The sequence below is a fragment of the Ahaetulla prasina genome, chromosome 4, assembly GCF_028640845.1.
Source record: "Ahaetulla prasina isolate Xishuangbanna chromosome 4, ASM2864084v1, whole genome shotgun sequence".
Lineage (NCBI taxonomy): Eukaryota > Metazoa > Chordata > Lepidosauria > Squamata > Colubridae > Ahaetulla > Ahaetulla prasina.
In genome coordinates this window covers 143,634,302-143,646,313 of record NC_080542.1, presented here as the reverse complement: position 1 = coordinate 143,646,313, position 12,012 = coordinate 143,634,302, and the positions used below count along the sequence as shown (strand labels likewise).

At 41.8% G+C, this 12,012-nt stretch overlaps 1 protein-coding gene across 1 annotated transcript; it reads left to right on the top strand.

Moving 5' to 3' along the window:
- Positions 1-2,529: 2,529 nt before the first annotated feature.
- On the top strand, positions 2,530-8,682 carry LOC131198282 (solute carrier family 22 member 13-like). The gene is made up of 11 exons (XM_058182769.1): positions 2,530-2,534; positions 3,878-4,295; positions 4,498-4,601; positions 5,113-5,267; positions 5,565-5,733; positions 5,871-5,991; positions 6,476-6,570; positions 6,691-6,905; positions 7,460-7,568; positions 7,899-8,114; positions 8,586-8,682. Exons 2-11 carry the CDS (start codon positions 3,924-3,926, stop codon positions 8,680-8,682), a joined length of 1,653 nt encoding a protein of 550 aa, XP_058038752.1. The 5' UTR covers positions 2,530-2,534; positions 3,878-3,923.
- The last annotated feature ends 3,330 nt before the right edge of the window (positions 8,683-12,012 follow it).

Here is a 12,012-nt window from a genome sequence, read left to right as displayed (position 1 = left end):
TGAGGAACAATAAAGAAAATTGCTCAGAAATTGTGTCTCTTTCTTGTTTTTTTGGGGCGGGGGAAGGGGGCTGACAATAATAAGAATATAAGTATACAGCTGTGTTGATGGTCATCCGTGAGTCACTAGCCAGGAGGACATCTACAATGTAAGGTGAATCCTGATGGACACCACTGGCAATATAAGAACAACTCATAACCTGAGGAGCCACAGAGAGCTCTTATAAGCTTACTGCTTGGTCTGGATAGATCTTATCTTTTATTGAATTGTTCCCATGAACATATTATTGCCATAGCTTTCACTACTATGACTGTGCATCCACCATAGTGAGGTTTCCAAGAACTTCTCAACCAGCTACTGGATCAGGGTTACGTGGTGATGAATTAGATTCAACAGATCTACATCTGGGCTAGAGTCCTTTTGAGTCATTGTCCATCCTTCCATAAATGGTATCGTACAAGTACATTTTGAATTGATCCCCAAGAATAGGACTGGTTGTATGATGGAAACTGCTTCTGAATTACATCCAAGACTGTTTAGAAGAACATCAAAAGCTTTTGAGAAATAGAATCACTAAGATCTAGTTTGGTTCAGTGGTTAAAGCTGAAAGTCAACCCAGGCAGCTTTTATGCCTATGGTGGGACTAGAACTCACAGTCTCTCCTAATTTTTAGGCCAGCACTTTAACCACGGCACCAAACTTGCTCTCATTTCATGTCACATCTTCAGCATGGCATGTGGAGATATACCAAGGTGAAGCCTTAAAGGTCTTGCCAAGAATTTCCTTGCACCCTTAAGTTGTACAAATAGAACAATATTCAGCGTATCTGGCAAGAAGTTCTCCAAGTTACATCAGTTGGACTTGGAACCAATTATTATATCCATATTGTCATGGAAGTGATACAAGCAATTCCATCTATTGGAATTCTGGGAATTGAAGTCCACAAGTCTTAAAGTTGCCAAGGTTGGAGACCCCTGATCAAGATGACTGTATGATGGCTTTGCAACCTTCTGAATCATTGTTCTGTTTTCGAATGGACTCTGAACTGTATCCCAAATATTCGCCCAGCTAATTATGGTGACTAGTTGACAAAGGGAAAGGGTTTTTAGTGACATTTGTTTGTCTAACCTGGTTTAGGAGGCAGAAGAGTGAAGGCCCCCTCCCAAGATGCCTTCAAAAACACAACATTGACTATTTTGACCAAAATAGCCTGCTATTCTCCCTTTCTCAAATGCATGAGCTAATAGTGGCATACCCAAGATAGCTTCCATTAATATCCCAGCTCTAGATATAAAAGTAGTCTTCCACTTATAACAGTTCATTTACTGACCATTCAATGTTACAACCATGCTGAAAAAAGCGACTTAACCATTTTTCACACAACTGTTGCAGTATCCCCATGGTCACGCGACCAGTATTCAGCTCAGAGGTGGGTTTCAGCCGGTTCTGACCAGTTCTGGAGAACCAGTAGCGGAAATTTTGAGTAGTTCGGAGAACCGGTAGTAAAAATCCTCACTGGCCCCTCCCCCATCTATTCTCTGCCTCCCAAGTCCCAGCTGATCGGGAGGAAATGGAGATTTTGCAGTTACCTTTCCCTGCCACACCCACCAAGCCACGCCCTCCAAGCCACGCCACGCCACGCCAACCAAGCCACACTCACAGAACTGGTAGTAAAAAAATTTGAAACCCACCACTGATTCAGATGTTTGGCAACTGGCTCATATTTATGATGGTTGCAGTGTCCCAGGGTCATCCCTTTTGTGACCGTCTGACAAGCAAAGTCAATGGGGAAGCCAGATTCACTTAACAAACTAAGTTAACAACTGCAGTGATTCACTTAATAACTATGGCAAGAAAAGTTGTAAAATGGAGCAAAACTCACTTAACCAACATCTCAGCTTAGCCACAGATATTCTGGTCTCAGTTGTGGTCAAGGACTACCTATATTAGACCATTTCTGTAGGAGTTTCTTTTAGGAATGAGAAAAAACAAAACAAAATCATGATTCTGAAAAGCAACCTCCTTCAGAAGTTACGGGTTTGCTAGTAAGGCAAAGGCAATCTGTATTACTCTGAAGTAAATATCACCAAAGCATTTGGTTCAACCAGTACTTTGTTCTAATTAACAGCGGAACCTCTTAATTTCTCAAGGACAGGCTTAATTCAGGGTGTGTTGCCTTCTTACTTACTCCATTTCAATTAAAACTGTTTTTTGCAAACTAAGTTAGCTACTTCTCAAAAGCAGCTTTCTTTTGAGTAGCTTTGTATAGCTTTCTTTCCCCCTGTTGTTTTTATTATGGTATCAAGAGAGAATGAATGAACAGTGATAAGATATTAGGTTGGAAAAGTTCATCTCGTGGCTAATGCAACATGTGTGGGTGGGTGTGTGTGCATAGGCGGGACTGAGTCTGCGCACACAGGTGTTTGCAACTGAATCAGAGGCAGCTAATTAATTGAGGAGCTATAAAAGTGCTGGGAGGGGCGTTTTTCTCTTCACTTTTGAGCGTATGGTGAAACTCTTCCAGCGGCGAGCAGGTAAACTTTTATGGCTTGTGTTACAATTTTTCTTAGGAAGTTAAGTTTCTTCACGTTATTTCTTTGAGAAAATAGTTTGAAGGTGGTTTCGTGAATTGACTTACTTTTTTTTTCTTTGCCTTTATCAAGTTTAGTTCTCATTTTTACAAATGTCCCATGTTTTCTTCGTTTCTCATTTTTGCAGATGGGGGGAATTAATTTCTTTTTTTTAAAAAAAGCATTTTTAACAACGTTTGTATTCCTCTTGCTCTTTATGTCTTCAAATTTATTTTAAAATGCTACCTAATATATAGTCTTTGCAACCATTTTCTGTGATAAATTTTACATGTTACTTTTAAGAATATTTGTATTTTTGCACAGACTTTTCTCCTATCTCGCTTTGTCAACTGAAATGCAAAATTTGGATTATTGCATATTCCGAGAAATGTTTTTATTCACTTAGCTGTACAAGTAAAACAGATTCGTTTCTCCTGCGAAATTTGCTGAAGTCCGTTTGTTTTTTCAGTGCCTTTTCTGGTAATTTAAGAACATACGGGACTTTCTTAAATTATTTAAATTTAATTAATCTTAATTTCCAAACCAGGTTAATCTCCTTTTGTGTAGATATTTTATCAAACATGCAATTTATATGTCTAATATGAAGCCCAATTGTTTTACCGCTTGCTCTTCGCTACGGGTTCATTTGATTTGATTTGAAGCCCTTTAAATTAAAAGCCGCTCATAGGTAAAGGAGCATTTCTCACGTTCGGCGACTTTAAAACGCGCGGACTTCAACACTCCGAAGTTGCGTCTAATTTAAAGAGCTTAGTCAAACAAGTTAAAGCTGCGTTTCTCACGTTCGGCGACTTTAAAACCAGCGAAATTCGATGCTCGGAATGTCACAGCGGAGAAATTTAAATCCGCTCGTTTCAAAGTTGCCGGGCGTGGGTGGGAAAAAAGCGCCGCTTTAGCGCTGAGGTAGGAGTCGCGCGCGTAATTTAAAGGTGCTTATTCAGACAACAAGCGAAAGCAGCGTTTTTCAACCCTGGCAGCTTTGAGTGGACTTCGGTGTCCGCAATTTTAAAGCCATGGAATTGAAGTCCACTCACTTTAAATTTTTGGCGAGGTAGAAAAACGCTGCTTTTGCGGCTATGCTAAAAACTGCGTGCAATTTAAAGCGCTTGGTTCAGACAACCAATTAAAGCCGCCTTTCTCAATTTTAGCAACTGTAAAATGAGCGGAGTTGGAATTTCATAGCTATGGGATTGAATTCCACCCATTTTTCTATCTTGCTTTCTTGCTCTCTCTTTCCCTTACGTATTGCTTTATTATTATTGCTGATTTTGTTTAAATTTTATTTTCAGGCTTTCAATTAAATCTCCTACATCGAATCTGACATTGAAGCTCACAATGTCGGGTTTTGGGGAAATTCTGAAAGTCATCGGCGAGTTTGGAGCGTTTCAGAAATATTTGATCCTGTTACTTTGCATCCCGAGCTTCTTAACTCCTTTCCATATGTTTGGCCAGATTTTTGTCAGTATTGAGGTGCCTCACCATTGTAATACTAGTTGGATCCGGGCAATTAGCCCCAATCTAACTATTGAAGAGGAGCTGAATCTGACCATTCCCAGAAAACCTGATGATTCTCTGGAGGAATGTTCTAGATTCACTCCAGTAGATTTGGACATCCAATCGATCAGAAAATATGGCCTCAATTCCACCCAGGGCTGTGAACAGGGATGGGTGTATCCAACCACAAAAGTTCCAACACTCGTTACCGAGGTACGTGCTTCACCGCGTTCTTTTTAAGTGCAAAACGATTCTGTTTTGAAATCTTGCACCACCCCATTGAAAGCAATTGACGGAATTGGTGCAGCTTTCCTGTTATCCTAGAATGGTGGTGGGTGGTGGTGGTGGGGATTCAGGAAGTTAACTAAAACAGAATTTATCTTTCTTTCTTTCCGCCCCCCGCCCCCACCTTTAGTTTGATCTGGTCTGCGAACGAAGATACTTAAATGACATCGCCCAAACCATTTTCATGGGTGGCCTTTTGGCTGGATCACTGATCTTCGGCTCACTGAGTGACAGGTAAAGTAAATCTCACACACAAGCTGTGGCTAGAGGGGGGGGATGACGGGGGGGGGCGTTCCTGGAATCCACGTCCTGCCTCTTTTTACACAGGTTGAACTTCTGTTCCCCACCTAGCCATTCACCTTTTGCAAAAGTAAACCCATTACTACTTTAATGAGTCCATTCTGCTTTGTTGCTGGTGGTTCTCTTTCCTTCAGTTTTTCCAGCATGGTGGAGACCTATGTCTTTACATCATGTGCCCCACATTTGACCATCAAGAGGGTTGTATCCACATCCATGGGGTTAAAGCACTGTCTGTATATTCAGGATAGAGCTTTAATCCTGTGTTCATGGTTACCATCTTGGCTTCTTTTGAACCAACTTCCTCTGGCCCAGATTTATTTGCTAGGGGAAAAAAAAACCCAGCTTTGTTTTACTCTAGGAAAAACAGCTGGTAGATTTTTTTTTTTTAAAAAATGTGTGCATTTTCATTCTGAGTGTTACAATGGAGTCTTCTTGTTTTCTCCAGGGTTGGAAGTCAAATGTCCATTCTAGTTGCCTTGTTCATAATAGGATTCATCGGCACGGGTGTAAGTCTGGCTGAGCACTTCTACATGTATATTGCCCTGAGATTTATCGTGGGAACAGCTCTGGCTGGTATTAACATCAGCGTGGCGACTTTGAGTAAGTCCTAGAACCCCAAACTTCAGCCTCTAAGAGATTGCAGCCTTTGCTTTTCATACAAATGTTCCATAAATTGATTTTTTAAAAAAAGATTTCAGGAAGTTCTCTGTATATTTCTTAAGACTTGGAGAAACTGTGAAACATCAAAATGTAAAGATGCCGAGTGCAGACTTTTTTAATCGCAGACTGTAAAATGGGCCATTTATTCAACGCCCATGGATGGGAAAGGATTTCTGAATGGAAAATGGAAAAGTTTCTTTGTGAATTGAGTTTTGAGAGTTTTCCATTTCTCTTTAGGTTCAGAGTGGGTTGGCCCGGCTTACCGTCCACAGGCACTGATCACCATCCATTGTGCCAATGCGGTGGGTCAGATGGCTCTAGCTGGCATGGCATATTATATCCGTGATTGGCGTCTGTTTCAGATCATGTCCTCTGGCCCTGCCTTTCTCATATTTTTCTATGCATGGTAAGTCTCCTGCATTTATGCTAGAAGGAATTTGCATCTTCAGCTTTTTGTGGGCATCCAAAGCCTGATTCTGGGATTTGAATTTGACTTGATTCAGGTCAGTTTGATTTTTTAAAAAATGCTTTTATCTGTTGCAGGGTCCTTCCAAGCTCTGCCCGATGGCTGATAACCAAAGAGAGAATAAACGAAGCGAAAAATGTAATTCGAAGAGCAGCTGAAATCAACAAACGAACTGTGTCGGATGCTGTCCTTAATCGGGTACCAAATGCATAATTATTTTAAGGCTCTTTTTGAGGAACATTTTAGAATGGAACACTTTAAAGAAGGAGATTAAAATTGGCTTTATTACTCCTTTCCAATGCTATAACTTCTAGTTTCCCCCCCCCTTCTTGGGTCCTTTACTTCTTTTTCTCCCTAAAGAGGTCTTTTGAACAAAACTTCTGCCTTTTGTCCTCCCTGCTTCTTTTTATATAGTCATGACTAAAACTTCTGCCCAGCTTTACAAAAACAAGGCTCAAAAGCTGTTTTTTTATCCAAAAAGCGCACAGGTATTCCTCCACTTGCAGGCATCCCTGTAGTGACTATTCAAAGTTACAACAACCCTGGAAAAAAAAAGTGACTTACTACTTGCACTTAGGACTGCCACAGGATCCTAACCAAAATTTGGGAACTTGGTAGCCGGCATATATTTACAAAACAGTAACCATGGAATGTTCTGCCTTCCATTTTATGCTCATTCCAGTTGGCTCCGGAAAGCACAGTGCCACGTCGATACCTCCTGGACTTTTTTAGACAATCGTACCTGAGGAACAAGACTTTGATCATGGCTTGGATGTGGTAAGTCTTTTTTAAAAAGCATTTTAAGAAAGCCCCACAAAGCAGATGTATTTTCAGTGTAATGTACGCGAAACCGATGCAATTTCTCAGCGGAGCCTCGTCTTCTGGTTCTATCTTCAGGTTTGTGGACAGTTTGGTGTATTACGAAGTGAGTCTCCATGTTGGGGATTTCGGATTGAACATCTACTTGACCCAATTCATCTTCGGACTCGTGGAAATCCCATCTCGCATCCTCTCCATTTTTCTGCTGGAATGGATCGGAAGGAAGAAGTGTCAGTCTATTTGGTTCACCCTGGGCGGAATCGTGTGTATTATCATCTGCGTGATTCCCAAAGGTACATTAGATATTTGGGACCCAAAAATAGCAAAAAAATGATCTTGGGAGTTCAAAAGATGGTGGGTGATTTAATTTTAGCAGGATTGATTGTCGAGGAGCCGTAAAAGCTGTTTTTGACTCTTAACAGTCACATCAATTGTTTTTTCCTCCTCCAAGATCTGTCCTTCAAAGATCTGTCCAAGACCTGGTCCTTCAAAGATGCAAGACTTTTTAACCAGTTTTTCTCTTTCCTTCCATCTTTTCCAGCATTAGAGCCTTTTTTTCAGAGGAAAAGTGAGAAGTGCAGGCCCTGACTCAAACTCTTAAATTTATGTTTTCCAATTTTGTATTTTCTCCTCCGTGGCATCTCATGGGTGACTAAGCCTTCGCGATTAGTGCAGGAATTCAGTAAGTGACTAAAACTTTCTCCTGAAAGGGTCACAGAAACCAACCTAAATCCACTCATGGATTTGTGTGAACCTAGAACCCAGGTTTGAAGCTTTCAAATGTTTTGTAACCTCTCAAGATTCTTCTGTGCTCATTCTCACCTCTTTGGTTTTTCTCCTCCCCCAGAATTTCCTCTGATTGTGTCTGTGTTAGCCATAATTGGAAAATCTGCCATGGCTGCCTCCTTTTCGACCACCTATCTGTTTTCTGCTGAATTATTTCCCACCGTTGTAAGGTAAAGATATTATCTATGTATTTATATTGTTTATTTACTTACTAATTTGATTTATAAAGGCATCCAGATCGAGCATTGTGACTCTGGGCAGCACAAAACAACAGAATAACCAAGAAGTGTGCCAGTCGCAGATTTAAAATGAATGCAATGTATAATTTAATGGTTAGCAGTGTTTTTCAAACTTGGCAACTTTTAAGGTATGTGGACTTCTTCAGCTTCCAGGATTCCCGGAAGAGAAGAAGTTCATATTATTTGCTTTCTCATTTATTTTAATCTGAAAACTTTTTAGGTTGAGTGACTCAATTTCTTTTATTCTATTTCTTCCACCAGACAATTCGGACTTGGCTTGTGTTCCATGTCTGCTCGTGTCGCGGGCATCCTTGCACCACTGCTTGGCATGTTGGCCACCTACCACCTTGCTATTCCTATGTTCATCTGTGGAAGTTCATCTCTGGTTGCTGGTATCTTGTGCTGTTTCCTTCCTGAGACACGCAACAAAGACCTTCTGGATGTGAGCCCTGAGCTTGAAGCCCCAGCAACTCGGGAGTGAGTTTATTTAAATTTATTTGTTTCTTGAATTTATATGGCTGCCAAACTCTCAACCTGCTGGGCAGCTGACCATATTAATGTGTTTATGGTTGTCCCAAAGATGCTTTTTCAAGAGGCAACCGGACTTCCTTTGTTTTTCCTTGAAAACATTTTGCTTCTCATTCCAGAAGTTACTGCTCCTTCTTTCCTTCTTCCTTCCTTCCAACTCTGTTATTCTCTGAAGCTTCTCAAATAAGAAACAAAATGTTTTCGAAGAAAGACAAAGACAGTTGCCTTTTGAAAAAGCACCTTGGGGACAGAGAGAAAGAGAGAGAAGAATTCAAGTGAAGACTCCAACTTTCTTTAAGATGGGGACTGCTCCAAAGATTTAGTGAAGTCTGTCTATTGCTCTGTTTCTCAATCTTTGCCCTTCACCCTTTTAGATGGGTGGACTTCAACTTACTGTTTCTTTCTTTCTTTCTTTTTTAGGATCGTGGCGATTTACCATATTGAACGTGATCTGGAAACCATTCCAGAAGAAGAGGAAATCGTGGATGAACGATTTGTCAGGAAAAGTTATGTGTAGAAGCAAGAGGTTTGCCATCTTGGCCTTGCACTCCCTCAAGTTGTGCAACTCCTTTCTATCTTCTTCAGAATTATTCTAATCATAGTTATAGCATTGACATAATATTTTCACATTGGGGTATTATTTTAGATTTGGGGTGCACAGAACCTTTGACTAATGGGCTAAAACCGCCCTCCAAGGTTCAGTGGGATTAAATAGTGACTTTCATGTCTTTGTATCTGCATATCAATAAAAACTGCATATAAAAATTGCTGCTGCCTAATGTTTTATTTTTAAATTTTCTATTTATTAAAATATTGCGTTCATTACTTGGTGTGTTGTGTCTGCGCCCCCCGAGCCGGGCCCCCTGCCAGAAAAAATGGCTTGGAAAGTGAGGGGACAGAACATGGTAGATGCTTGGGGTTGGAAACTCAGTGGATCAGAATTATTTCATATTTGGTTTCCAGAAATCTCGAAACAATCAGAACATCCTGGAACACGGTTGGCTAACAGGATTTTATTGACACTGCCAAATCTTTGTGTGGATGATGCTGAAAGGCACACGTGGACACATACATAGTCCTCAGTTTAAAAACAGCAAAGCTGGCTGGGGAATTCTGGGAGTTGAAGTCCGCCAGGCTTAAAGTTGCCAAGGTTGGAGACCCCTAATTTAGAACGTTCCTTTAGTGATTGTTCCAAGTTACAAAGGTGCTGGAAAAAGTGACTCACTGGCACTTAGGGTGTCTATGGAGAATCACCAAGGTCATAGAACATAGAATAAGAGAGCTGGAAGGGGCCTCAGAGGTCTTCTAGTCCAACCCCCTGCTTGAGCACAGACCCTATACTCTTTCAGACAAATGGTTGTCCAATCTCTTTTTGAAAGCTTCTAGTGAGGCAGTTCCACAGCTGCTGAAGTTTTTCCAGTGGTGCTTTGCAGACTTCATGGTTTTCAAACATCAAACCATCTTTCCAAGCTTCATGGTTGTCCCAAAATTGCTTTTCAAAAGGCAACTGGACTTTTATTTTTTTCCTTAAACATTTCGCTTCTTACCCAAGAAGCTTCAGAGAATAACATAATAACAGAGTTGGGAAGGGACCTTGGAAGTCTTCTAATCCAGGGGTCCCCAACCTTTCGGACCTCAGGGACTACTAAATTCATAATTTTAAATCCCAGGGACCACTAATATGAACTGCCTAATTACCAGCTGGGTGGGGGTGGCTAGGTGAGCATGCGACTGGGTGGGCGTGGCCAACTAGATGTCACCCACATCAAGGGGTGCCTCACCGGCCTCTACTCACCCCTCCCCTCCCAGCCCCTCCTCCCCTCTCCACCTGGGCTCCGTAGGGCCCCAACAGGAGGCAGTTGCTGGAGCTAAGCAGCCACCATGAGAAAGAGTTTCCAAAAATGCTCAGCTCAAATTGGATCTGACTGGGAAGGAGGCTCAGCAGAAGCACCTCACTGAGGACTAGGAGCATAGGGAAGACCTGAGGGAGTGCAAGGCCAGGTACAGATGCCTGGAGGCTCAGCGGGCTGAGATGGTAGCCAGTTCCAGGCCATGATGCAGTCCCACTGGAACAAGGTTCTGGCTCTGGCTCCTTGCCACCAGCGGCACTTCCCTCCAGCCTTCACCCAAAGCCCCACAGCAGGAGGCTGAAGCAGACCCAAGTCAGAATTTCTGTCCCCCTTCAACCCACACAAAAAGACCCTGAAGGGGGAGACTCTTTGCAGCAACACAAATGTTCATTGCATGTATCCAACCCAGGGGCTGTAGTTTGAGGACTCCTGATCTAGTGCAATATATATAAAAAGTGCAGATAATTTTTCTGCGTGTTGGAAGAAATATCCATCTGGGTTCAGTTCCAAGTGGGGACAAAGACACTGGAAACATGGAGGCTGCTTGGAAAGATGGTTTAATGGTGGTCAGGATCACATGGCTTGAGTTTCTGAACAGAAAAGGACTGTACACTCCCTGGCTTTATGCTTTCTCTGAGCTTTGAATTTCCTGGGGCACAAGAAGAGTATCCTGATTGGCTGTCAGACTCCCAGGGGGTGGGGGTCTTAGCTAGCCTTGCTGGCTGATGTAATCTTCCCAGGTGTCATGTGGTGAGTTTCTGTTGCTAGATGGGTCCTATTATGTTGCAGATGATGATGGCCTATTGACATAGGTGGGGAGAATGAGTTTCTGTCTCTGACCCATTGACAAAGGTGGGGGGAGTCAGGAAGCTGTTTTGTCTTTAAAACATGTTTCTCCATTTCTCATCCAGGGAAATATATTCTGCCTTTTAAATATTTTCTAAAATGTTTCATTCTGCTAGGAGGGGGGTGGGTGCTAAATTCCTACATGCGGACCACCAAAATTTTCTCAGGGACCACCAGGGGTCCACGGGCCACCAGTTGGTGATCACTGTTCTAGTCCAACTCCCTGCCAGGAAGGAAACCTGATACGATTTCAGAAAAATGGCTGCCCAATCTCTTCTTAAAAAGCTTCAGCCTTGAGTTTTCAAGGTAAAAAATCAAAACAAATAAGGAAGTCCAGTTGCCTTTTGAAAAGGACTTTTGGCATTTAGTGACCATTGCAACTTCCTTGCAGTCACATTATTGTTGGTTTGGATGCTTGGAAACTGGCATTTATGCCATATTTAGCATCTGGGGAGGTGTGTGTGTCTTGTGATTGCCATTGTAACCTTCCCAGGAGGCTTCTGATATGCAAGGCATACAGGAATTTATTTATTTAACCAGGGTAAAAAAAAAAAAAAGTCTTAAATCAAGCACAATCACATGGTGATTCACCTAATGACTGCATCACATGGTGACAGAGGTTCTGGTCCCAATTGTAGTCATATGCTGAGGAATATATAATCATAATAACAGAATTGGAAGGGACCTTGGCGGTCTTTTAATCCAACTCACTGACCAAGGCAGGCGTCTTTAATCTATCATAGACAAATAACAAAGGAAGAAACAAAGAAAGTCCATAACTTCTCAGTCAAGGAGATTCTCTGCATTCCATTCTCTTGAAATGAAATGACTTCCCCTCTCTCTGCTACTTTTCCTTAATAATAATAATAACAGAGTTGGAAGGGACCTTGGAGGCTTCTAGTCTAACTCCCTGCCCAGGCAGGAAACCCTACACAATTTCAAACAAATGGTTATCCAACATTTTCTTAAAAATTTCCAGTGTTGGAGCATTCACAACTTCTGCAGGCAAGTTGTTCCACTGATTAATTGTTCTGTCAGGAAATTTCTCCTTAGTTCTAGGTTGCTTCTCTCCTTGATTAGTTTCCACCTGTTGCTTCTTGTTCTACCCTCAGGTGCTTTGGGGAATAGTTTGACTCCTTCTTCTTTGTGGC

Excerpts from the sequence above, each read along its gene's own strand:
- LOC131198282 (XM_058182769.1), top strand. The coding sequence starts at position 3,924 with ATGTCGGGTTTTGGGGAAATTCTGAAAGTCATCGGCGAGTTTGGAGCG. Across the intron at positions 4,602-5,112 it reads TTCGGCTCACTGAGTGACAG|GGTTGGAAGTCAAATGTCCA; the intron begins GTAAAGTAAATC and ends TGTTTTCTCCAG. Across the intron at positions 5,734-5,870 it reads CTCATATTTTTCTATGCATG|GGTCCTTCCAAGCTCTGCCC; the intron begins GTAAGTCTCCTG and ends TATCTGTTGCAG.